Below are 27,458 nucleotides of genomic sequence, written 5' to 3'. Positions count from 1 at the left end.
GAGAGTCTCTTCCCCACCATTTTGTCCTCTACTCTTTATTCAACAGTATCTTTTTTTGTTAATCATAACATTTTTGAATTGTATTTTATTCTTACAGATTGTATAGAGACTATATTTGTAAAAATACAGAGGAGGCTGTATTTATTTATTTAGGTGTTTTTTCTTTACGGAATTATACTTGATTTACAAAGTTATATTAGTTTCAGGTGTACACAATGGTGATTCAACATTTTTATAGATAATATTCCTTTTAAAGTTATAACAAAATAATGGCTACATTTCCCTGTGTTGTATAGTATATCCTTGTTTCTTATCTATTTTACTGAGTGAACATGCTAAGTGTGTTTTTTTTTAATTTTTAAACATCTTTATTGGCCTATAATTGCTTTACAATAGTATGCTACTTTCTGCTTTATTTTTATTTTATTTTTTACATCTTTATTGGAGTATAATTGCTTTACAATGGTGTGTTAGTTTCTGCTTTATAACAAAGTGAATCAATTATACATATACATATGTTCCCATATCTCTTCCCTCTTGTGTCTCCCTCCCTCCCACCGTCCCTATCCCACCCCTCTAGGTGGTCACAAAGCACCTAGCTGATCTTGTGCTATGCGGCTTCTTCCCACTAGCTATCTATTTTACGTTTGGTAGTGTATATATGTCCATGCCACTCTCTTGCTTTCTCACAGCTTACCCTTCCCCCTCCCCATATCCTCAAGTCCATTCTCTAGTAGGTCTGTGTCTTTATTCCTGTCTTACCCCTAGGTTCTTCATGACATTTTTTTTTCTTAAATTCCATATATATGTGTTAGCATACAGTATTTGTCTTTCTCTTTCTGACTTACTTCACTCTGTATGACAGACTCTAGGTCCATCCACCTCATTACAAATAGCTCAACTTCGTTTCTTTTTATGGCTGAGTAATATTCCACTGTATATATGTGCCACATCTTCTTTATCCATTCATCTGATGATGGACACTTAGGTTGTTTCCACCTCTGGGCTATTGTAAATAGAGCTGCAATGAACATTTTAGTACATGACTCTTTGAATTATGGTTTTCTCAGGGTATATGCCCAGTAGTGGGATTGCTGGGTCATATGGAGTTCTATTTGTAGTTTTTTAAGGAACCTCCATATTGTTCTCCATAGTGGCTGTACCAATTCACATTCCCACCAGCAGTGCAAGAGTGTTCCCTTTTCTCCACTCCCTCTCCAGCATTTGTTGTTTCTAGATTTTTTTTTTTTTTTTTTTTTTTTGGTGTATTTGGGCCTCTCACTGTTGTGGCCTCTCCCGTTGCGGAGCACAAGCTCCGGACGCGCAGGCTCAGCAGCCATGGCTCACGGGCCCAGCCGCTCCGCGGCATGTGGGATCTTCCCGGACCGGGGCACGAACCCATGTCCCCTGCATCGGCAGGCGGACTCTCAACCACTGCACCACCAGGGAAGCCCCTAGATATTTTGATGATGACCATTCTGACTGGTGTGAGATGATATCTCAATGTAGTTTTGATTTGCATTTCTCTAATGATTAATGATGTTGAGCATTCTTTCATGTGTTTGTTGGCAATCTGTATATCTTCTTTGGAGAAATGTCTATTTAGGTCTTCTGCCCATTTTTGGATTGGGTTGTTTGTTTTTCTGTTATTGAGCTGCATGAGCTGGTTTTAAATTTTGGAGATTAATCCTTTGTCAGTTGCTTCATTTGCAAATATTTTCTCCCATTCTGAGGGTTGTCTTTTGGTATTGTTTATGGTTTCCTTTGCTGTGCAAAAGCTTTGAAGTTTCATTAGGTCCCATTTGTTTATTTTTGTTTTTATTTCCATTTCTATAGGGGGTGGGTCAAAAAGGATCTTGCTGTGATTTATGTCATAGAGTCTTCTGCCTATGTTTTCCTCTCAGAGTTTGATAGTTTCAGGCCTTATATTTAGGTCTTTAATCCATTTTGAGCTTATTTTTGTGTATGGTGTTAGGGAGTGATCTAATCACATACTTTTACATGTAGCTGTCCAGTTTTCCCAGCACCACTATTGAAGACGCTGCCCATTTTCCACTGTACATTCCTGCCTCCTTTATGAAAGATAAGATGACCATATGTGCATGGGTTTATCTCTGGGCTTTCTATCCTGTTCCATTGATCTATCTTTCTGTTTTTGTGCCAGTACCATACTGTCTTGATTACTGTAGCTTTATAGTATAGTCTGAAGTCAGGGAGCCTGATTCCTCCAGCTCCATTTTTCATTCTCAAGATTGCTTTGGCTACTCGGGGTCTTTTGTGTTTCCATACAAACTGTGAAATTTTTTGTTCTAGTTCTGTGAAAAATGCCAGTGGTAGTTTGATAGGGATTGTATTGAATCTGTAGATTGCTTTGGGTAGTAGAGTCATTTTCACAATGTTGATTCTTCCAATCTAAGAACATGGTATATCTCTCCATCTATTTGTATTATCCTTAATTTCTTTCATCAGTGTCTTATAATTTTTTGCATACAGGTCTTTTGTCTCCTTAGGTAGGTTTATTCCTAGATATTTTATTCTTTTTGTTGCAGTGGTAAATGGGAGTGTTTTCTTGATATCACTTTCAGATTTTTCATCATTAGTGTATAGGAATGCCAGAGATTTCTGTGCATTAATTTTGTATCTTGCTACTTTACCAAATTCATTGATTAGCTCTAGTAGTTTTCTGGTAGCATCTTCAGGATTCTCTATGTATAGTATCATGTCATCTGCAGTGACAGCTTTACTTCTTCTTTTCCAATTTGGATTTCTTTTATTTCCTTTTCTTCTCTGATTGCTGTGGCTAAAACTTCCAAGACTATGTTGAAAAAGAGTGGTGAGAGTGGGGAACCTTGTCTTGTTCCTGATCTTAGTGGAAATGCTTTCAGTTTTTCACCATTGAGGATGATGTTGGCTGTGGGTTTGTCATAGATGGCCTTTATTATGTTGAGGAAAGTTCCCTCTATGCCTACTTTCTGCAGGGTTTTATCATAAATGGGTGTTGAATTTTGTTGAAAGCCTTCTCTGCTTCTATTGAAATTATCATATGGTTTTTCTCCTTCAATTTGTTAATATGGTGTATCACATTAATTGATTTGTGTATATTGAAGATCCTTGCATTCCTGGAATAAACCCCACTTGATCATGGTGTATGATCCTTTTAATGTGCTGTTGGATTCTGTTTGCTAGTATTTTGTTGAGGATTTTTGCATCTATGTTCATCAGTGATATTGGCCTGTAGTTTTCTTTCTTTGTGACATCCTAGTCTGGTTTTGGTATCAGGGTGATGGTGGCCTCGTAGAATGAGTTTGGGAGTGTTCCTCCCCCTGCTATATTTTGGAAGAGTTTGAGAAGGATAGGTGTTAGCTCTTCTCTAAATGTTTGATAGAATTCTCCTGTGAAGCCATCTGGTCCTGGGCTTTTGTTTGTTGGAAGATTTTTAATCACAGTCTCAATTTCATTGCCTGTGATTGGTCTGTTTATATTTTCTATTTCTTCCTGATTTAGTCTCAGAAGGTTGTGCTTTTCTTATACTTTATCCATTTCTTCCAGGTTGTCCATTTTATTGGCATAGAGTTGCTTGTAGTAGTCTCTATGATCCTTTGTATTTCTGCAGTGACAGTTGTTACTTCTCCTTTTTCATTTCTATTTCTATTGATTTGAGTCCTCTCTTTTTTTCTTGATGAGTCTGGCTAATGGTTGATCAATTTGTTTGTCTTCTCAAAGAACCAGCTTTTAGTTTTATTGATCGTTGCTATCATTTCCTTCATTTCTTTTTCATTTATTTATGATCTGATCATTATGATTTCTTTCCTTCTGCTAACTTTGTGGGGTTTTTTTGTTCTTTCTCTAATTGCTTTAGGTGTAAGGTTATGTTGTTTATTTGAGATGTTTCTTGTTTCTTGAGGTAGGATTTTATTGCTATAAACTTCCCTCTTAAACTGCTCTTGCTGCATCCCATAGGTTTTGGGTCATTGTGTTTTCATTGTCATTTGTTTCTAGGTATTTTTTGATTTACTCTTTGATCTTCAGTGATCTCTTGGTTATTTAGTAGTGTGTTGTTTAGCCTCCATGTGTTTGTATTTTTTACAGATTTTTTCCTGTAATTTATATCTAGTCTCATACCATTGTGATCAGAAAAGATACTTGATATGATTTCAATTTTCTTAAATTTACCAAGGCTTGATTTGTGACCTAATATATGGTCTATCCTGGAGAATGTTCCATGAGCACTTGAGAGGAAAGTGTATTCTGTTGTTTTTGGTTGGAATGTCCCACAAGTATCAATTAGGTCTATCTTGTTTAATGTATTATTTAAAGCTTGTGTTTCCTTATTTATTTTCATTTTGGATGATCTTTCCATTGGTGAAAGTGGGGTGTTAAAGTTCCCTACTATGTATGTGTTACTGTCGATTCCCCCTTTTATGGCTCTTAGCATTTGCTTGTTGTATCGTGGTGCTCCTATGTTGTGTGCATAAATATTTACAATTGTTATATCTCTTTCTTGGATTGATCTCGTGATCATTATGTAGTGTTCTTCTTTGTCTATTGTAATAACCTTTATTTTAAAGCCTATTTTGTTTGATATGAGAATTGCTAGTCCAGCTTTCTTTTGATTTCCATTTGCATGGAATATCTTTTTCCATTCCCTCACTTTCAGTCTGTATGTGTCCCTAGATCTGAATCGGGTCTCTTGTAGACAGCATATATACGGGTCTTATCTTTGTATCCGTTCAGCCAGTGTGTGTCTTTTGGTTAGAGCATTTAATCCATTTACATTTAAGGTGGTTTCGGATATGTATGTTCCTTAACATTTTTTTAAATTGTTTTAGTTTTGTTATTGTACCTCTTTTCCTTCTCTTGTGTTTCCTGCCTAGAGAAGTTCCTTTAACATTTGTTGTAAAGCTTGTTTGGTGGTGCTGAATTCTCTTAGCTTTTGCTTGTCTATTAAGGTTTTAATTTCTCTGTCGAATCCAAATGAGATCCTTGCTAGGTACAGTAATCTTGGTTGTAGGTTTTTCCCTTTTATCACTCTAAATATGTCTTGCCACTACCTTCTGGCCTGCAGAATTTCTGCTGAAAGATCAGCTGTTAACCTTATGGTGTTTTCCTTGTATATTGTTTTTGTTTTTCCCTTGCTGCTTTTAATATTTTTTCTTTGTATTTAATTTTGGTAGTTTAATTAATATGTGTCTTCACTTGTTTCTCCTTGTATTTATCCTGTATGGGTCTCTCTGTGCTTCCTGGACTTGATTGACTATTTCCTTTCCCATATTAGGGAAATTTTCAACTATAATCTCTTCAAATATTTTTTCAGTTCTTTTTTTTTCTCTTCTTCTGGGACCCCTATAATTTCGAATATTGGTGCATTTAATGTTGTCCCAGTGGTCTCTGAGACAGTCCTCAATTCTCTTCATTGTTTTTTTTTCATTCAGCTCTGAGGTAGTTTTTTCACTATTTTATCTTTCAGGTCACTTATCCGTTCTTCTGCCTCAGTTATTCTGCTATTGATCCTTCTAGAGAATTTTTAATTTCATTTATTGTGTTGTTTATCATTGTTTGATCTTTAATTCTTCTAGGTCCTTGTTAAACGTTCCTTGTATTTTCTCCATTCTATTTCCAAGATTTTGCATCATCTTTACTCTCTTTACTCTGAATTGTTTTTCAGGTAGTCTGCCTATTTCCTCTTCATTTGTTTGGTCTGGTGGGTTTTTACCTTGCTCCTTCATCTGCTGTGTGTGTTTCTTTGTCTTCTTATTTTGCTTAACTTAGTGAATTGGAGTCTCCTTTTTACAGGCTGCAGGTTCGTAGTTCCCATTGGTTTTGATGTCTGCCCCCAGTGGCTAATTATGGTTCAGTTGGTTGTGTAGGCTTCTTGGTGGAGGGGACTGGTGCCTGTGTTCTGGTGGATGAGGCTGGATCATATCTTTCTGGTGGGCAGGACCACGTCCGGTGGTATGTTTTGGGGTTCCTGTGACCTTATTATGATTTTAGGCATCCTCTCTGGTAATGTGTGGGGTTGTGCTCCTGTCTTGCTGTTTGTTTGGCACAAGGTGTCTAGCACTGTAGCTTGCTGGTCATTGAGTGAAGCTGGGTCTTAGCTTTGAGATGGAGATATCTGGGAGAGCTTTCACTGTTTGATATTACGTGGAGCGGCGAGGTCTCTGGTGAACCAATGTCCTGAACTTGGCTCTCCCACCTCAGAGGCACAGGCCTGACACCCGGCCAGAGCATGAAGACCCCATCAAGTCACACAGCTCAGAAGGAAAGGAAGGAAAGGAAGGAAGGAAGGAAAAATAGAAAGGAAAGTTATTAAAATAAAAAATAAAAAAAATTATTAAAAATACAAAAATTATAAAGTATTAAAAAAAAAGAAAGAAATAAGAGAACAACCAAACCAGAAATGAAATCCACCAATAATAACAAGTGCTAAAAACTATAGTAAACAAACAAAAAAACGGACAGACAGAACCCTAGGAGAAATGGTAAAAGCAAAGCTATACAGACAAAATCACACAAAGAAGCATACACATACACACTCACAAAAAGAGAAAAGGAAAAAATATATATATCTTTTGGGAAGTCTGAGGTCTTCTGCCAGCATTCGGTAGGTGTTCTGTAGGAGTTGTTCCACATGTAGATGTGTTTATGATGTATTTATGGGGAGGAAGGTGATCTCCACATCTTATTCCTCCACCATCTTGAATGTCTCCCACTTATCTATTTTATACATAGTATTTTGTATCTTCTTAATTCCATACCCCTATCTTGCCCCTCCCCCTTCCCTCTCCCCACTGGTACCCACTAGTCTGTTTTCTATATCTGTGAGTCTGTTTCTGTTTTGTTTTATGCATTCATTTGTTTCATTTTTTTAGATTTCACTTATAAGTGAAAACACAGTATTTGTCTTTCTCTGTCTGATTTATTTCACTAAGCATAATACTCTCTAGGTCCATGCACATCATTGCAAATGGCAGAATTTCATTTTTTTTATGGCTGAGTAATATTTCTTTATATATATTATATATTATATATGTATATACCTATATATATATACATACCACATGTTTTTTATCTATTCATCTGTTGATGGACACTTGGGTTGCTTCCATATCTTGGCTATTGCAAATAATGCTGCTAAAGCAATCTTGAGAAAAAAGAATAAAGCTGCAGGTATCATTCTCTCTGACTTCAGACTATACTACAAAGCTACAGAAAACAAAACAGCATGGTAGTGGCACAAAAATAAACACATAGATCAATGGATCAGAATAGAGAACCCAGAAATAAATCCATGTGACTATGGTCAATTAGTCTATGACAAAGGTGGCAAAAAGCAATTGGAGAAAAGACAGTCTCTTCAATAAGTGGTGCTGGGAAAACTGGACAGCTACATGTAAAAGAATGAGATTAGAACATTTTTCCACACCATATACAAAAATAAACTCAAAATAGATTAAAGACCTAAATATAAGACTTGAAACCATAAAACTCCTAAAAGAGAACATAGGCAGAATGCTCTTTCACATAAATGGTAGTATTTTCGGAGGGTCTGTCTCCTAAAGGCAAAAGATAAAAACAAAATAAATAATTGTACATAATTAAACATTCAACAGTATTTTTTGATAGATATTTCTTAGTCAAAGTTATGTATGTAGGTTACCACTTTGATTATATGTTCATCTCTATGAAACTTGATATCATGGTTTTTAGTCATTGAAATAAATGTGACATGTAAATCAGGGTCATAGCAAGAAAGAGATGGTCACTCAAGAAGGGTGATAAAAAGAATTTAATGAAAGGACTGATTGGGATTGACATATACACACTACTATATACAAAATAGGTAACTAATAAGGACCTACTGTATAGAACAGAGAACTCTACTCAATAACCTGTAATGGCCTATATAGGAAAAGAATTTTAAAAGAGTGGATGTATGTATATGTATAACTGATTCACTTTGCTGTACAGCAGAAACTAACATAACATTGTAAATCAGCTATACTCCAACAAAATTTTTTTTAAAAAAGTAGGCAGGATAAAGGGTAATCAGCGAAGGTTAGTGAAATCCCAGAAACCTGCAACAGTCAGAAACTGTCACTATTTCTAGGCCTAAAGGAGCAAGGTGGGGGAGCAGTTAATGCAAACCAGCAAGATGTATAGCTGTAGAAGAGTCACGTGACAAGCGCTTTGATGTTTGATAGAAGACCACAGCCATTGCCAAACTATGGCCCCAAATGGGCCATGTTTCTCTCCTCCCAACTCTGTAGTCTTCTGTCATTATCTCTCATTGGCTGAACTCAATAGGAAGCTAAAAGACAAGGGGCCCTAGCGATGCAGTCTGTAAAGACACAGAGCATGGTGAATAAGAGTGGAAAGTGGATCTGTAAGGGTTAGTGGAGAGTATACAGCACACAATACTATTCTAATATCTAATACCTAAAAAAAAAGGCAGAAAATGTGGTTACTTTTTAAAAATGATATGATAAATAGTTCTAAGGAAGAAAGAATTCTGAATTGAAAATGAACTGCTTTTCCTCTGTTCATTTTTAAATGAGATGAGAATTAAAAGGATATGAAAAAGTTTGAATTTTCCTGCTCACAAGGTTACTGTTAGATTTTGGTTTGTAAAACTAGAAAATTTTATTTCATTGGTGGCTGTGCTCAAGAGCTATGGTAAATCAGAAAAAGGTGATTTTTACATATTCATAGAGCTAATGGTATTTACAAACAAGTCTAGAAGAAATTTCTGTGTGAATTAGTTACTGTTAGTCTGTCCCAGGGCCATAGTCTATACCAATGTTTTTCAAATTGCATGTCACAAGCCATTTTTCGGTCCTGAAATAAATTTAATGGGTAGTGACTAGGACTTCTAAATGAAATAGTATACCCTGGAACAGAAAATATCAGAGTGCATTTTTTATACTAAGAGTAAATACTGGTTTGTGAATTTTTTGTTTTGATTACATATATATGAATATGTGACTGTGTTGGGATATATATTTCTCAATATGGGCAATGCTTTAAATTTGGAGGGAACATGGTCCATATTGAGAAATATATATCCCAACACAATACTATTTATTGGACTCAATCATCTTATAAACGTTTACCCAACAGTGTAGTAAGGGTGAATTGTATTGAAAGGCAATGTAATATATTTTTGTTCCCTCCCTACACAGTGCTAAAATTTGTTCCTAGGTGAGTAAATACATATGGAAATTAAGGTGCATTAATATATTTGATGTTCACCAATTCTAAAGATAGTAACAGTTCAAAATGAAGTGAAAATATCTTATTGCTCTATTACTGCATAGACTGGCACCCAGTGCCATAAGTCCCTCTGCATTCCTATCATCACACCTCATATTTACTTGCTCTTGGTAATAAGGGGGAAGGGAAATATTCTGCTAAAATGTCTTGAATAATATTGAAGTGATCATTTGAGCTATAGCCAAAGTAGAGGAATTTCAGTATATGTATTAACATTAATCTGTATCTTGGGAATTTTCAGCTGAAAATATGGAACATCCAGAGAGTATTTAAAGAGGATAATATGAAACTACAAAATGAGTCACTTACATTGAGTTATATTCATATTCTAGCTTCTAGTTCTTTTTCTTTTAAAGAAAAATTAAAATTAGGTCACTTCTGCTTGTAACCTGCATAGTAATTAAATAATCAGCTATTTCCTATTTAGATTCCATTTCTACTTCTGCTGCAAAATTTCATTTTCTCTCAGTATCTCAACATTAGCGATTCAACAGAATTATCTTTTGTACGTGGACAGTATACATGCTTTATATAAATAAGGGGAAGAAACATTTTGTATAAGCTGAAAATTATTTCAGGTCCTTGAAATCAAAATCAAGTATTTATTGTATAGGGGGAAACATCTTCATGTATTCTATATAGGCTTTCCATTTTGCAGTTGTTTTCAGAGACTGCCATTTTGAGTTATATTGGAATAGTGTTCCTTCTGACCTTTGAACAAGGATGCATGACTTAGTTTTTGGCATTCTTCCTAACAACACCCCAGAGGGCAGAGTTGTATTCTAGTGTGACATATATTTGAAAATGTCTTGCACAGAGGGTAAATTTGATCTGTAAATGTATCAAGAACAGATTCAAAATAGGCTGAAACTTGCATTTATCTGGTTCAGGAAAATTATAAAAGTCTCAGCTTTAGTCTTTCTATTGCTATTATTGGTTAAACCAACAGATTTTCTTAAACTTTGCCAAACAGAAGAGCAATGGGTTCTGAAATTTATCTTCATTTTAATTTTTCTCTCATTTTCTCTCATTTATAGGATAAGTTTATCTAACTCTGATTTCAAAGACTTTACCCTGACTTGTGTCAGTACAAGTTGTCAGAAAGACAACAGGACTATAGGCTATAAAACATGTCCTTCTGCTGCATATTGTGCTGCATTTGAAGCATATGAGAGCTGATCGTTTTAGGCTGAAATATGTCTATACTCCTGCAGTTGAAAGTACTGATTTGTCAAACATGGAGGACAAATCTTTATTAAGATTATGTTCAGGAATTAAAAAGCTTTCAGAGAAGAAGCAAAAACCTTTTACTTTTCTAATAGTAATAAACTAGAATAGGCTTAGAAATAGATCTTGAAAGGTTTCACTCAACTTTAGTCTACCTTTTCATTTCTCCTTTTGTACTCGATATTCACTTTTAAGGCAATTTTTACCTGGGTGTTCACAGATAAAAGTTGTAAATAATTTGTGTTTCACTTCATTCAGTATTTCATATTTTGTCCATTCCTGCATGGTCAAAATGGATTATGCTCACACCTCCCCCATTATTTTATTGAGTACCAGATCACTGAGTATACTATTTTGAGTTATGTGTACAGTGTTCAGAAGACAAAGCCTATGCCCAGCCCTTCTAAATAGGTAAAAAAATCTATAGAAACTGAATGAAGGTTTAATGCACATGATTGTAATTTACAGTTTAGTTTGAATAAAATGCATTATACTGAAACAAAGTCACTAGAGTTTTAGTTTACCTAGTAATTGATACCAATTGCTTTCAAGAGATTAGCTCCCCCAACCCCATTTATAATGGCAGTGGAATTATTTCTCCCTGACATAGCACTAATGATTTTCATATTTTCCTTGTATAGTTCAAAATGTCATCTTGTTAACAAGAATTCTTTATCAGAGATAAAAATACATGTTACTGGGCTTCCCTGGTGGCGCAGTGGTTGAGAATCTGCCTGCCAGTGCAGGGGACACGGGTTCGAGCCTTGTTCTGGGAAGATCCCATATGCCGCGTGAGCCACAATTACTGAGCCTGCGCGTCTGGAGCCTGTGCTCTGCAACAAGAGAGGCCGCGATAGTGAGAGGCCTGCGCACCGCGATGAAGAGTGGCCCCCACTTGCCGCAGCTAGAGAAAGCCCTCACACAGAAATGAAGAGCCAACACAGCCATAAATAAATAAATAAATAAAAATTAAAAAAAAATACATGTTACTAAATTGACAGGATAACTGTTTGTTTTCTAGTTTTCATCTCACTAATAAATGATGCCAACTGGAATGTTTGACTGCCTTCAATTTCATGGAAAATCAAACGACATTCCTTCTCTGAATGTGTGGTCAAATTAATCTTAGTCTTTTGTAAACTAACACTTGATAATCAAATAGAATATTCAGGTACAAGTAGGTTTATGTTACTGAATTAAACCCCTAAATTATTAGAGCACATTAAAGTTTATTTGCTGAAATTAAGAGAATCTATGTACTATCATTTAGTCTTCTTTCTCTCTGCTCTACAGAGAAATGATGAAGAGGCAGTTGTGGATAGAGGTGGAACTCGTTCTATTCTCAAAACACACTTTGAGAAAGAAGATTTAGAAGGTAAGACTATTTTGGTGGGGGGATACCTATTGGTGTTTCAAAGAGAAATGTGAAATTTGTTGCAATGTGGAGAACTGCAAAAGTTGATATCAGAGTAATAATGGTGGTGGTGGTGGGATGGATATGACTGTTTTGGTGTACCCTGGAGTGCCAATAGTCAGTCCTGCAAACAATGAGAAGCATTAATTCATTCAACAGATGTTTGTTGAACCTCTCCAATATTCCTGTACTGTGTTGTGTGCCAGTCTTTCAATAATCCTTCCTTCAAGGAATTACAATTAATTGGGGAATGAAAAGAAAAAAATTATGTCAGACCAACATATTGGGTGTTATGTGACAGGGGAGGACAGGAGGGGCATCTAATTCACCCTATGTTGTCAGAGTAGGCTGTCACTGGAAGGGAGTTAAGGACAATTGGTATTCTAGTTTTACTGAGATATATATGAGAGAGGGCTGGAGGCATCATTTGTGTGTATTCTCTTCAGTAGGAAGAAGGTCAGGTAATTCAACAGGGAGGTAGTATGGTCTAGCAGCTGGTAAAATATAGAGGCTCTGAAACCAGACTGTACTAGATTCAAATATCACTTCTGTCCCTTATTTGTTATGGAAGCTTTAGCTAATTAGTTAACTTCTATGCACCTGTTTTCTCTGTTGTTAAAATAAGGATAACAGTGGAATATATTTCCTAAATTTTTATGAGAAATAAGGGAAAAATAGAATAGTACCTGGCCTAAGAGTTACATAAGTATTGACAATTATTATTCCACTGCAATTTAATGTATACACGCCATTAGTTCATCTTAATTTTTTAACAAGAAATTATTACTAGTGAGATACAAGGTATGTGGTGTTTTTCATCTTTTTGTTGAAAAGTGAAACCCAAATCATCTTAAGTAAAACTAATCAGAGATAGCTCCTAGAAATCTACAGCAGCTGAAAAGTAAGTGTTCATTCCCCTTAAGAATTATAGCCACTTAAATTATGGTTAAATTCATTATTATTGAGTCTTATATGTAGTTACAACAATTAAATAACAGAAGAGTTAACATACTATTTAGAGACAACTTTCAACAACTATACCCACTCTGTGTTTGACATTTTGCTTGATGCACAGAAAGCACCCAAGGTCTGGAAAGGTTATACTTACTGGGCAGGCGTAGTAATTTGCATGCTATCCATATTCATTACACAAATTGAAGGAAGCAGAAACTTGAAAAATCTAACCCAGTAATGTCTAATATAAAGCAAATTTTTCTTTAGATTTGAAAAGCAGCATAGTTACTGTCCTACTTATGTCATACCATGACTTAAGCTATGCTTATATTCACTAAACTCACACAAGAAAACCTAATAAATCAAGAATTTAGTGTAAAAATATACTCAATTCCAGAGAAACATCATCTTGGGTTTAAAGATTGTGATGATAATCCACACACAGATAATTAACAGTTAACAGTAATTTATAAATAATTACAGTAAAATACTAAATGGTCCCTTTGAATGGAAAATACATAATACAAAAATAAGATTTAATAAAGTTACTTTAATTGTTGTATCAACATGTATTACATACGTTTCTTTTTACTGGGAATACACGTAACAGTGTACAATGCTTCTTAAAAGAGATTTCTTGTTGGCAAAACACAGTTGGATAAATCAGATTTTGTTCTGTTTGCTGATGTCTATAGTGGGTATTTTAATCCCAGAAGTGAATACTGTGACTTAGTCACTGGTGATTGAAATTAACATCATAGAATGCAAAGGCAACATTTTAGAATTTTGAAAGAAAATAAGAAAAACCTTATTTATGTTGACTTTCTTAATATTTGTTCTGCTCCCATATCATATTAAGTAGATAAACATTCCAGTATTTGAGGATGCTGTGGAGGATTCTGTTGTGATGCATACAAAGAATTAATAGATCTGTTAGTGGTTCCCAGATTGATTACCCTGAATCAGAAAATAATGCAGGGGCAATGAGATGGATGTCATGGTTCAGGAAAAAATCAACTGGTAGCATATAATATAATATAACGTAAGTGGGAGAGCACCAGAGAGAAAGGTGGCATTACTGAGGATAAGGGTGGTGGTAGCTTCTCCTTCTGTGTAATTAAAGAAAAAGACAAGGGCACCACTGTTTTTTTTTTTTCTTTCATAATTTCCAAAACTTGAAAGCAACCAAGATGTACTTTAATGGATAAATAAACTATGTAGTATGCCAATGCAATGGAATATTATTCAGTGATAAAAAGATTTGAACTATTGACGTTTCTCTAAGGAAGATATACAAATGGACAGCAGGGTCATGAAAAGATATTCAACATCACTAACTATTAAGGAAATGCAAATCAAATCTGTAACGAGATATCACCTCAAACCCATTAGGATGGTTACTATTTAAAAAAAAAAAAACAGAAAATAACAAGCGTTGGTGAAGACATGAAGAAATTGGAACCCTTGTGCACTACTGGTGAGAAAGTAAAATAGTGCAACTGCTATGGAAAGCAGTGTGGAAGTTCCTCAAGAAATAAAATTACCATAGGGCACCACTTTTTAAGAGCTTCTTTAGTAACATAGATAAAATATACCAATAGATATTTATTTTAAATGAGCTAGAATTTGGAATTGCTACCCCAGACATTACCTTCAGCTGAAGGGAGCTACCTCTCCTGTGGCATCTGAATTCAATAAGTTATCAGAGAAGGAGTATAAAGGCCCAGAGTCTTGCCTCAATTTGGTACAATTCTGAAAGGCTCTCTCAGCTTCAGAGCCTCCTGTGGAGTCAACTGAGGCCATTACTGCAAATATACCGTAATTCAACTTCTACCAAATGCTGCAGCCCACATTTCCTCACAGGTGTTACTGCTGATAGCTCTCTTCAACAAACTCCCTGAACACAAATTTCTGTCTCAGTGTCTGTTTCCTGAGGAATCTGAACCACTCATTGATCATTTTCCTGTTCCCTGAACCATACCGATAGACCTACTTGGTAATTGATAGGACCATCACATTGGTTTTTTAGCCTGTGGGATTAAGAACTATTGTAGTGGGTGAGAAGGCTCTGAAAGTACTTGCCTTGGCGATGATAGTAAATGAAAATCAGTATTGCATATGACAGGAAATAGCAGAGATTAGTGCCATCTTTATAGATCTAAAGTATGTCCCAGTCTGGCCACTACAGAAACTTGTCAAAGTCTAGACAATGGTGGTGGACTACTGCAGACTCGGCCAAGTGGTAGCATCGATTGCAGCTACTGTTTCAGATGTAGAATCTTTTTAGAGACCACAGATACATGGTATGCAGCTGTTGATGTGGCAAATGCATTTTTTTTTTCTATTACTACCAAGAAGGTGTACCAGAAGTAAACATTCTCTTGGGAAGTACAACAATATACATTTATGGTCTTGCTCCACGGCTGTGTTAACTCTCCTACCCTGTATTATAATAGACTCCAAAGGGATTTGGACTGGGTGGGTGTTCTGCAGAGCATCATTTTGGTTCACTGTGTTGACCAAATGAACATGAAGTGGCAAGTATGCAGAGGCCTTGATAAGACAGATGTATTCCAGAGTCAACTTCTCAGTGAATCTGACTAAAGGATAACATTATAGAGTGTGCAACACTGTACTGAGCCTGAAACTCCAGGGTGGATGGATGGATAGGTGGGGTCAGTTTCCACATGGGCCTAATAAAAATAACCCAGTGCATCTTCAGTTCTTTTTTTTTTTTAATTGAGCAGAGTTCCCTGTGCTATACAGTAGGTCCTTGTTGATTATCCATTTTAAATATAGCAGTGTGTACATGTCAATCCCAAACTCCCTTATCACTTATATGCAGGGAATCTAAAAAAATGATACAAATGAACTTATTTACCAAACAGAAACAGACTCACAGACTTAGGGAACGAATTTATGGTTACCAGGGCGAAGGGTGGGGGGCAGGGATAGTTAGGGAGTTCAGTTATTCTTAAACACCTCCATTCTCTCTTCATTGTTCAGCCGTGTTCAGCTCTTCTCAGAATGGATGCCTGAACTTTTAAAAAATTTAATGAATATTTTATTTTTTCAGATATGACGATTGTTATATTTTCTGCAGGCATAAGAGCAATTTAATAAGTTGCTAAAAATAGTATGTCATTAATTAAATGATAACAAAGAGAAGAAAATTAAATAGCTGAAGATGATATGTTATTATTTAGCCGTTTTGACTGAATGGATCGATTTCCAGTCAAAGCAATTCTGCCCAACAACTGGATTGCTTTTTTAAAAAAATTTAAAAAAAATTCTTTTGTGGTAAAAAATTCATAACATAAAATTTATCAACACAGCCAATTCTAAGTGTACAGTTCAATAGTATTAAATATATTTACAATGTTGTATAAGCAGTGTCAGAACTTTTTCATCTTGGAAAACTGAAGCTCTTCAACAACATCTCTCCATTTCCTTCTCCCCCCGGCAAACACCATTCTACCTTCTGTTTCTATGAATTTGACTATGCTAGGTACCTCACAGAAGTGAAATCATGCAGTGTTTGTCTTTTTGTGACTGATTTATTTCACTTAGCATAATGTCATGAAGGTGTATCCATGCTGTAGTATTAGAAATTACTTTCCTTTTTAAGGCTGAATGATATCCATTGTATGTATATACTATATTTTGTTTATCCATTCATCTATCGATGGACACGATTGCTTTCATCTTTTGGCTATTGTGAAATAGTGCTGTGCTGTTTAGCTAGTGCTGTTATGAGCATGAGTGTGCAAATATTGCTTCAAGACCCTGCTTTCAATTCTTTTGAGTATATACCCATAAGTGGGATTGCTGGATCATAGGGTCATTCTATTTTTAATTTTTAGAGAAACTGCCATACTGTTTTTCATAGAAGATGCACAATTTTACATTCCTACCAACACCGTGCAAGGGTTCCAATTTCTTCACATCCTCACTAACACTTGCAGTTTTCCAGGTTTTCTTGATAGTAGCCACCCTAATGGGTGTCAGGTTTTGATTTGCATTTTCCTAATAATTAGTGATATTGAACATTTTCTCATATGCATGTTGGCCATTTGTGTATCATCTTTGGAGAAATGTCTATTCAAGTCCTTTGTGCATTGTTTAACTGGATTTTTTAATGTGTTGTTCAGTTGTAGGAATTCTTTATGTATTCTAGATATTAACTCCTTATCAGGTATATATGATTTGCAAATGTTTTCTCCCATTCTGTAGGTTGCCTTTTTGATCTGTTGACTGCGTTCTTTGATATGCAGAAAATTTTAATTTTTTGATATAGTCCAATTTGTCTAGTATTACTTTTGTTGCCTAAGCTTTTGGTGTTATTTCCAGGAAATCCTTGCCAAATCCAATGTCATAAAGCCTTTCCCTATGTTTCCTTCTAATTTATAGTTTTGGGTCTTACATTTAGGTCTTTGACCCATTTTGAGTTAATTTCTGTATATGGTGTAGAATGCCTGCAATTTTATCCTTCATATTCCTTTGTTGTCTAACTTTACACTTGTTATAGCTTGCATTACTCCTTACAGGTTAAATTTCCCCCCAAATCACTGATATATAAAGAACTTCTTTAGTGAGAGAGAGACTGTTTGTTTTCCATGCTTTTAGCACATATTTCTAAAATAATACCTGCTATTTTTCTACAGTCTGAGGACATGGAAGATGCAATAAAACCTCAAGAATATTATTAAAAATTTTGTGTTCAAAACCTTTTTTGTTGCTCCATACCAAATTGGTGCCTTCTCATCTTCTCCACAAAGAATAGAATGTCCGTTCTGCCCATCCATTAGCGTTACCTGATCCCTCCTGGCAGAATAATTATCTTCCTCCTCCAGATCTCTCTTTCTGAATTTACATCATTTCTTATATTATGATTATGTATATATTTCTTATCATTCTTATTTGCTTATAAGTTTGTTGAGGGACAAATCTTTGTCTTATACGTATTTGCATTCTACCATGGTATCGGTCCAGCAGTTTTTCTTAAACTAGATAGGTACTAAAAAATGTGTTGCATTGAATCTCATTTATATATAATTCAATAATATATCACTAATCATGTAAGAAGTTAAGTTTATATACTGTAATTAGGTGCATAATTAACACTCATCAAATATTGAATTAGCTTTCAAATATTTAACATATAAATATAGGAGTTTCTGTACTAAGATAAATAAATCTAGTTACATTTTAATCTGATATTCAGGAATTCATAAATTTAAAACTTTAATGGAAAAGTTAAACTAATATTTAAATCTTGGCTATGAATTAAATTAAAAAGACATTTTCTTTATTCTGTATTGCTTTTAGCAGAGTGTAAAATACTTTTAAGTCAGGAATTTAATAGAGAAAATTATACCTCTGTCTTGATATTTTTGCTCATTTTATTTGAGATAAAAAATTTTGGTTTACTAGTTCATTTCTTTTGGGGACCACTTAATATATCGTGGACCTAAAGTCCAGAGATACTGTAAGTAAAATACCTAGCACAAAGCTATCATATGACGTAATTTTATTAATGATAATACCCTCCCACTTTCTTCATTTCACCCAATGCATTCCTGAGCTCTTAAGTTTACTAAAATGCTTTTCTGATCATAATCATTGTAATGTCAAAAGTGTTTTTCACTAAAAAACAGAAGATAGTAAGTGCTGATCCTATAATTATGATGCACTATTTTGAAACCAAAGTAGAAAATAATTTGAAAAAATAAAGAAAAAGCCAAAAATTAGGCTTAGATCTTTTTCTTTCTGATCTTTTATCTCCAAAAATTGCCATTAGAAGGAAAAAGTGAATTCTGCTGAGAGAAACAAAAGTTGGCTTCACAGAGACAGAGATGGGCTTAGAAGGATGAATGAGAGTTCTGAAGGCAAAGAAGGAAGGATCCGTTATATTCTGGGAATGGCAAATATGGTGTAGCTAACACATTGGGATTGTGTGCATGGGGGTAAAGAGTGACTAGAGATGAAGTTTAAACATTTGCATGAGGTAGGTCAAATAATGGAGAATGAATTAATTTTTGAAGTTACTCAGTGAGGTAAGTACTATTATCATCTCCATCTTACAGATAAGGAAACTAAAGCACAAAAGATTGACTTGCCTAGGCCATGACTAGCAAGTGTAAGAGCAGGGATTCAAACCCACAAGGGTCTGGGCTTTTAACAACTATGTTATAGAAGTAAACATAATGTGGAGCCTTGTTTTTTAGGTGACTGAATGGGGCAAGATGTTTATTAGCTGGAAGACTGGGGCATATTTACTCACTTAATCATGACTATTTTTAAAAAGTTGAGACTATCCTATGAAGCAATAATGAATTAGATAATTAGTACCCCTATTACAATAGTTTTCCAAATAATTTTGCAAAAATTTGAGATATTTTGCAGTTAGTAAATTCCCATTAGACAGATTCATTTCCACAAAAGGAAAAGCCTGTCCCACTGGAGACTAGTTTTAATAATAACCTCATGTTCTCTTATTTTAAATTCTTGTCTCTGCTGCACCATAGAATGAATAATCTTATTGTTTCCATGTTCCAAATGTCTTTTATTTGAAAAAGAAAAGAACTGTTTTTCCTGCTATTATGGGTTGTTAACTTTTGTGCAATTTACTATTGTTGATACAGGCTCAGTGTCACTTGATATGGCAATTCTAAGTGGTATTTGGTCCATTGGTAATAATTAGTGAAGTTAATTAATTACATAGGATCCATTTAAAATTGTACATTCTGCCTGCCAAACATTTTGGATATATTTGAGGATGGGAATTAGGCAGATAGACTAATACTGAAGATTCCAGAAAAAAATAGCCAGTAGTAAATTTTATTCCCTAATTGACTATCTTTGCCACCTATGCACATTTCATAATGAGTTGTTCTGTTTTTCTCCAGGGTATCCTAAAAATAAGAACCAAATAAGAGAATGTTTTTTAACAGTCTGTAATAATGGAATTACTTTTATTCCTAATTAACTCTCAGGTGAGCTATAGATCATGTTCCATGTTTCTTCATATTAATTGTTTCACATGATTTTTGTATGTAACCCACATCAATTTATTTTGATATATAAATTTATTCATGATATTTTGTCTATTTAAAGTGAGTGGTAATTGCTAGTTATTTACAGTCTGCTTTTAGAGTGTGTTGTAAATTTGAAAGATCTAAAGTATTCTAAATTTGGTTTATTAGACCATTTGCAAGTAGTTATAGACATGTGTTTGAATGAGTATAGTAGCAAATATTCTAATGTGTATATGTGGCTAAGAAATCCTGCAATGTATGGTTTCTTAATTTAGGGGTCCTCATTATGTATTTTCCATCCCTAGTTTAGGATGTCTGTTTTTAGGCAGATGATTTTAGAATAAGAGCCCATATTCTTAATCTCCCTCATCGTTCCTTATAAATCTGGCTCTATTTACTACTACTCTCTACCTATCAAAGGCACAGTACAGTATTTGAGGTATTTGCTATGTAATGTGACCTAAGACATATCCTTTGTGAATAAGGAGAACTGTATATTTGTGTGTGTATATGTAACATTTTCAATCAATTGCTATTTTAGAGATATATTAGAGGAAAAGAAATTCCTTTTCATTACATTAAATATAATCCTATAAATATTAAAAGAGGGTATTTTACAGCAAAGAATTTATTCCTTTAATCCTTCTATATTTTTCTTCGAAAATATTTAATACTTTGAAGACAAACCACAAATGGCCAAAGCTTCTTAATATGTACTCTGTAGGTTTATATTAACACTATACTTTTGTTTTGAGTTTTCCAGACGCCTGAGACTTAAGTGTGTTGATTATTTAGTTAGACAGTTTAATAGTATGGGAATCATACTATGAAGGTGACATTGTGAAGGAGATCAACTTAGTCTACTTGTTGATTAAATTCTTAAATCTCTATTTCAGCTGCTAATCTTTCCCCTAGAGCTATCCTACTTTAAAGCGCCTTGGCTACATGTGATCATAGCCTCCACAGGTTATCTCCTCACAATAGAAGCAGGGGTGGGCTACCAGTCAATTAGGGCTTCTCTTGTGAAGTCATCATCATTCACCAATATTAATTAAGTGCTAATGGTATATAAGCACTGAACAAAATTTGTTTTATATTCTTTATTCTCCAAAGTGGTTTACATACTGGTGCTGTCAATAGGGCACTTGAGTTCTAGACCTCCTTGGGAAAAAATAACAGTGGCCACCCGGCACATAAATGTTTACATTTAAATATCAATTGAGATAAATACTGATAATACTGAACAAGTTTTAAATAGTAGTTGAAAGAGGTGATATTCTTGATTTTCTGGATTACACACACCTATAATTTTATCAGTACTAGCATCACTGGAACCTTAATAGAATGAAGTCGATTTGGTGTACTGGTATTCTGAGGTTACTTTTTGGAATGCTCTCTTTTATACTTTCTCCCGGTGACATCGTTCACTACCCCATTCTATCCTCCCTCTTTTCTGGCTGCCTAGTCATCCCTACTGCTCTTAGTTTGTCAGAACTGCTGAAAGCACAATGAAAAAATCTACTTCTTTTTCCTTTCTTTCTCTATCATTTCTACCCCTAATGAGAGCTTCAGGTGGGAAAATAATATAGAAAACCAAAATGATTGAAATAATGATTAAAAGAAAGTAAAATTTTAATTTTCTGCTGGTAGATTAAGCTTTCGTCTTGTCTCTGCAGAAGGAACATTATGAATATCCTTTTCTTATTGAAGTATAGTTGGTTTACAGTATTAGTTTCAGGTGTATAAAACATATTGACTCAATATTTTTATAGATTATACTCCATTTAATGTTACAAAATAGTGGCTATATTTCCCTGGGCTGTACAATGTATCCTTGCTGTTTATCTATTTTATACATAGTGCTTGTATCTCTTAATCCTGTACCCCTATCTTGCCCCTCCCCTCTTCCCTCTCCCTGCTGGTAACCACTAGTTTGTCCTCTATACCTGTGAGTCTGTTTCTGTTTTTTTATATATATTCATTTGTTTTATTTTTTAGATTCCACACATAAGTGATAACATAGTGTTTGTCTTTCCCTCACTTATTTCATTAAGCAAAATGCTCTCTAGTTTCATCGATCCATGTTGCTACAGATGGCAGAGCTTCATTCTTTTTTATGGCTGAGTAATATTTGATTATATATATTATACATTATATATATGTATATACATATATATATATATATACACGCACCATGTGTTCTTTATCCATTCATCTGTTGACATTTAGATTGCTTCCATATCATGACTATGAATATTCTTTTTTGACTACTTTCAAAGCTGCTTCTAAATTACCTTTGGAGCATCTGTGCAAAAAGTATTACAGGCTTATTAGAAAAAGGATTTCTAATATCTAGCTAAATTATTTACAATTGTACCTATTTTTTCCTTTGTATAACTCAATTTTTTTCATGTAATGATAAATTGCTGTTTTGTAATTAGATGACAATATGGCAGGAAAGCATTTTATGATATCACAGTGATTAATACAAAAGAATAGTGTCTGCAACACCAATGCACTTAACAGTACTGATCATGAAAATGAAAGTCATGTTTACTAAGTTGAAATACTATTTCTCTCATGCTATCTCACTTTAATATTCTCTTAAGGTTTATTAATATGCATTCTATTTAAAAAGTGCTCTTAATTGCCAAGTATAGTGATCCCCTGTTGTCAGCCCTTTTGAAGTCTCAGTTGCTTTTAAAACTTTTGACTATACCTTTGTGTTTAGATCTTCCTTCTTTTCTCTCATACCCCTCCCTTGGCTTCTCTTCTCAGGTAGTCTTCCTTGGTATTTTTTTCTATTTTATCCACTGGCCCCTCTTACTATGCCTGACATTTCTATGTTTTTTTCCCAAAATTAAAATTGTTTTATTGTTTAAAACTATTTTAAAACAAAAAATTATTTTGAGTTAGAAAAATCCAAGAAATATAAAAAAGTATAAAATATAAAGAAGGCAAACAAAACAACCCCCAAAACCTACTGTTTAGAAGAAATACAATTAATATTTCTGAACAGAATTACAGAATTAATATTATAGAAGAATGTAATTTAATTATATATCATAAACAGATGTAATTATAACTAAATTACATATAAGTAAAATTATGGTACAATTTGTAATCTTTTCAACTACTCTCTTTTCATTAAAAAAATCAACATCATTCCATGTTAATATTGATATTGTCCATTTTAATTATGCTTAGTATTTCATTGCATGATTGTACCGTGCTTTATTTAACCAATTCCTTATCAATGGACATTTTATTTCTCATTTATCTCTTTTAAACAAAGCTGCTATGAATTATTGTATATGTCTTCTTGTGCACTTTACTGATATAATTCTCAGGAGGATTGCTGGGTCAAAAAGTTATACAGTTAAAAATTTTGATCTATGTTTTATACTCCCATTGACATAATATGAGAAGTTCCATCTATTTCTTCAAACCTTTGACAATTCTCATTTATCTTTTAACTGTTGGTTTCTCTCTATATCTATCCTTGATTTTTTTTCCCTCTTATTCTTCATTCTCTCTCTGAATGATTCACTTCCTGGAATGTTATTTCCACCTGTGAGTGTTGTAGGAGTCCATATGGGTGTATCCAAAATGTTCCATATGTGTCTTGTGGACTTTCACACAATGAATAAACCTAAGGTAGACACACTGAAGAAGATGAATATGACTAAAGTAGAGGTCATCCTATACAAATATTAGTTGAGGAAAATGCTAAGGGAATATGTTGAAAGAACATGACTGCTAACTTAAGAGTATATGAAAGATGGTTATATGGAAGATGAAATATACCATCATTTTATGTTACACAGAAATAGGAGAGTTTTGTATGAGGAAAATAAACTAAGATGTTAAAATTTCCCTATTGGGTGTGACTACTTAGAAATGTTTAGTTTTAGAAATATTGGGATAACTTCTTCAACTACTGTTTATTTCACATGTGAAAATGAGAGGTCTGAATCAAGTGCTCTCTGAAGAATTTTCCATCTCTAAATTCTGTGATCTTTAAGTGAACTTCCAGAGTATGCTTTAAAATTTAAATTTCTTGTTAACTTTGCTTAATATTTAAATACCTTTAAGTTTTTCAGTTCTCTGACAAGAAAAGTTCATTAGTTTTGAATTTGAAAAGGACTGCTCGCTCTGTATAAATGGTTTAAAAAATGTCCTATTAATGATTCATGCCTCTTGAAAAGCACAGAAACTTATTCTTTACCTTTCATGAGGAAGAAAGAAATTTGAAGTAGAGTAGCTGTGGCAAAAAATATCACCAGATATAAATTTCTTAATGGAAAGTGTATGTCTGGCTTTATCATCTTGAAATATAAAGTTAGGCCATATTTGGTTAACATTGACAATATAATAACCCAGAGGAACCACCTGCCTGGATATTCTGAAAGTATGACATTTGTCCTGGGGTTCTCCTTCCAAGGTTCCATAGGGTTACTTAGACTAAATGGTTTAATCAGTCCTTAATATCTCTAACCTCTTGCCACCCTCAGTGAGAATTAACGGGACTTCAGATTCCTTCATTCATTCATTCCTCCAACTCTATTTAATGCCTATTATTAAGTGTCAGACACTACTCCAGGTACTAGTAATACTGCAGTGAAAAAAAAAGAGACAAAAATATGGACCTTACAAACTAGATATGCCCCTCATGGTTGATTTCAACAAGTGTTTAATCCTGGAGAGCTTAGCCTATTAGTCTCAGTATCTTCTACCACCAATTAGAAGTCTGGTGGCATCCACGGAGTTGGGATGATGCAAGTTGCACTGGAGTTTGTGACTACCCACTATCATTTGGTGCAAGGCCCTGTCCATTAAAGCTGTTGATCCTTCCTGGTTTATCTGTACACGTTTATCCAGTCAGCTACACAACCTCCTCCTCCACATACATACATACCAAAACCTGCCTTGAGCCTTAAGTGTTATACTTCAAGTTTTTTATTTCCCTTATTGTAAGGGCACACATGCATCTCCTTTCCCCATTCAGAGTAAGCTCCTTAGTACCAAAGTGACTTTGTCAAAAAGGCCTTTAGCATAAGTCACAAAATGGGCCATTAAAATCAGACACACACACACACACACGCAGTAATCTAGTGGCTGCTGTTGAGTTTGGAAAAGGGTCCAGACCCTCCTCCCATCAATGGTGTTTCTTCTTAATGGGGAGTGGAAGTGGGGGGCTGTTATCCATTCCTGCTTGTCTTCATTTAGGGCACTATACTCCTTCAGAAATGATTTAATGATTTTAAATCTCAAAGCAAAGGGATTTGGGTTCAGCTTCCCTTTTTCCTAAGAGGCTCTTAGGATTCTATGTAAATGAGAGGATGAAAATGGATGCCCCTTAATTTCACTTTTCAACATCATCTTAGCTCTGTGGTTTTGCATTGCCCCAAATAATTATTTTATCCTCTTTACTCAGAAGTGGGTACTTACTAAATATCCATGTAATTACAGAACTGCACAAGTGGATCTTTCTAGAAAGTGAAGTCAGCCTTATTAAGGTAAATTGATCAGATTACTTATGGGTATATAAAATTGTCAACAACTTAAAAAACTAGGAAGTTCCATCTTTATGTACCCACCAGGTACCAGGCAGTGGTGTTCTGATAACCCTCCTTCCCTCTCTCCTCCCTGCTGCCTCCATAGTCTTAATTTGTAGCATTTGCCAATTTTCATGGCTGCTTTCACATTGCTGAAGTGTTTTCATCGTACACAGAGTTAGGAAGAGATGTGCACAACTAACTGGCGAACTGGTATAAGCCAGTTCCAGCACACCACTGCTGTCAGGTAAAGTCATTGTCTTCATCTAAAATTTCCTGTAAAATGTAAAAAAAAAAAGAAACGTTGTTTCTATAGCAGTATAAATGCATGTTTATTCATGAGCAATGAATAAAGCATTTAATGAATAAAGCATTCATTAAACAATAGATGTTTAAGGAAATAAAAATTCTGTTTACTTCCCGATAAAAACAAGGTACATATATCTGTGGACGCTCTGTGTGCTTGTGCCTCCCTTCACAAGGCATGCTATCTATTTTTCACTTGCCAGTACAAATCCTATCTTCCTCAAAGTTCTCTCTCCTTCTCTGAGCGAGTTTTTGAATTTTCCAGCCTACTCCAGCATAAAATGAGTAAAAAAGAGTTTGGATTTGTTGTCATTCATTTATTTATTCAACACTTATTGAGCTTTTAATATGCCAGGTACTGGGAATGTGAACATGATTAGACAGACCATATTACTGCCTATAGAGCCTATCATAGGCATTATTACCTGATTATACAATTAGCTATTTAATCAAAATTTTGAAAAATTTTATAAGGAAATGTGAGGTGCTAAGAGAATGTATAATGGCAATTGTATGTGATAAAATTAGATAGATTTGATACATCTGATTACATGGTGGCACGAAAGTCCCGAGAAGCAGTAGAGGGAAGAACCAGGGCACAAGCTCTCTCTAAGTCTTTGTATCACATGTGCTAATGTACCAAAGATCAAGCCGGGGTTCAAGGATTAGAAGAATAGATTCTACCATTTGATGGGAGAAGCTGCTAAAATATTGTGGCCGTTAAAAAAATCTGCAACACTATTTATTATTTGTAAACATCTATGCAGAAATGCCAAGTATTTTCCATCTTTGCTTTCAGATGTTTTGTTTCATTCCTTCAGTTTCACAGTTGAATTCCATCAACTGTCTTCATGGAAATCTGTTTTTCTCCTCAACAAGTCTTCAGCTTTTCCAAGCAACCCTTCTGTCCTTAATTACCACAGTTCCCAGAATGAGCCACTTTCTATATGTGTCTTTCAGATTAATACAAGGCAAAACTAAATCTGGAAAATTTTACAGTTTTAAAATTTTGCTTATTTTCTACCTATTTCCCTGAAGCAAAGTGGCAGGGCTGTTCAGAAATCATAATTTAATTAAAATGAGGGTTGAGGAGATGGGGGGTACCACGTTGTCTTTTACACTCATTTTTTAAAAGTATCCCAGAACATATGTTGATGTCTTTTCTCCCTCTTCCTTGTAAAAACAGCAAGACATAAATGTTTTAAAATAATAGTGAAATTGCAAGCTTTTGTGATTATAAAAATACATGCTCTATCTCACCTTATTTTTCCCCTGCTCTAACATGCACCTCAGATTATCACCCAAAATTGTTCTTCTGTTTTTGTGCACATTATCTTCTTTTTCTAGATTTCCTACTCCTCTGCTAATCCAAAACCTATTTTGTTTAAGACTCAAGTCCTTCTCCCTGAAACCTTCCTTAATGGCCCAGGTTATCTTTGATTTCACTCTATTTATTAACTCCTACAGTGTTTAATGCCTGATACAACACAAGAACATTAGCTTTAATGCAGATTGTTATTGTTTTCTGCTTCTCATTTGTATCATTTCGTGCTGTTTTCTTTGTTGAACTTGATTTTTGAGCAATTAAATGGCTATCTTAAGTGCAGGGGTCATATCCTATAAGCATTTCTTATTATCCTGTTTCTTGACTAATTTGTATTAGCCTCCCTTTGAGCACTGTAAACATCC

General features: G+C 34.6%; 1 protein-coding gene across 2 annotated transcripts in view; it reads left to right on the top strand.

Annotated features, from left to right (window-relative positions):
• Positions 1–27,458, top strand: part of SLC4A10 (solute carrier family 4 member 10) — a 224,765-nt gene that overhangs the window by 23,879 nt on the left and 173,428 nt on the right. For both annotated transcript variants that reach the window (XM_033860084.2, XM_073807645.1), the window contains exon 2: positions 11,794–11,875. In XM_033860084.2, the coding sequence (XP_033715975.1) occupies positions 11,794–11,875 (82 nt within the window). The remainder of the gene's footprint in view (positions 1–11,793; positions 11,876–27,458) is intronic.

Source organism: Tursiops truncatus, chromosome 7 (genome assembly GCF_011762595.2).
Source record: "Tursiops truncatus isolate mTurTru1 chromosome 7, mTurTru1.mat.Y, whole genome shotgun sequence".
NCBI lineage: Eukaryota > Metazoa > Chordata > Mammalia > Artiodactyla > Delphinidae > Tursiops > Tursiops truncatus.
The sequence above is the reverse complement of the archived record's forward strand: the minus strand, read 5'-3'. Positions and strand labels throughout refer to the sequence as shown.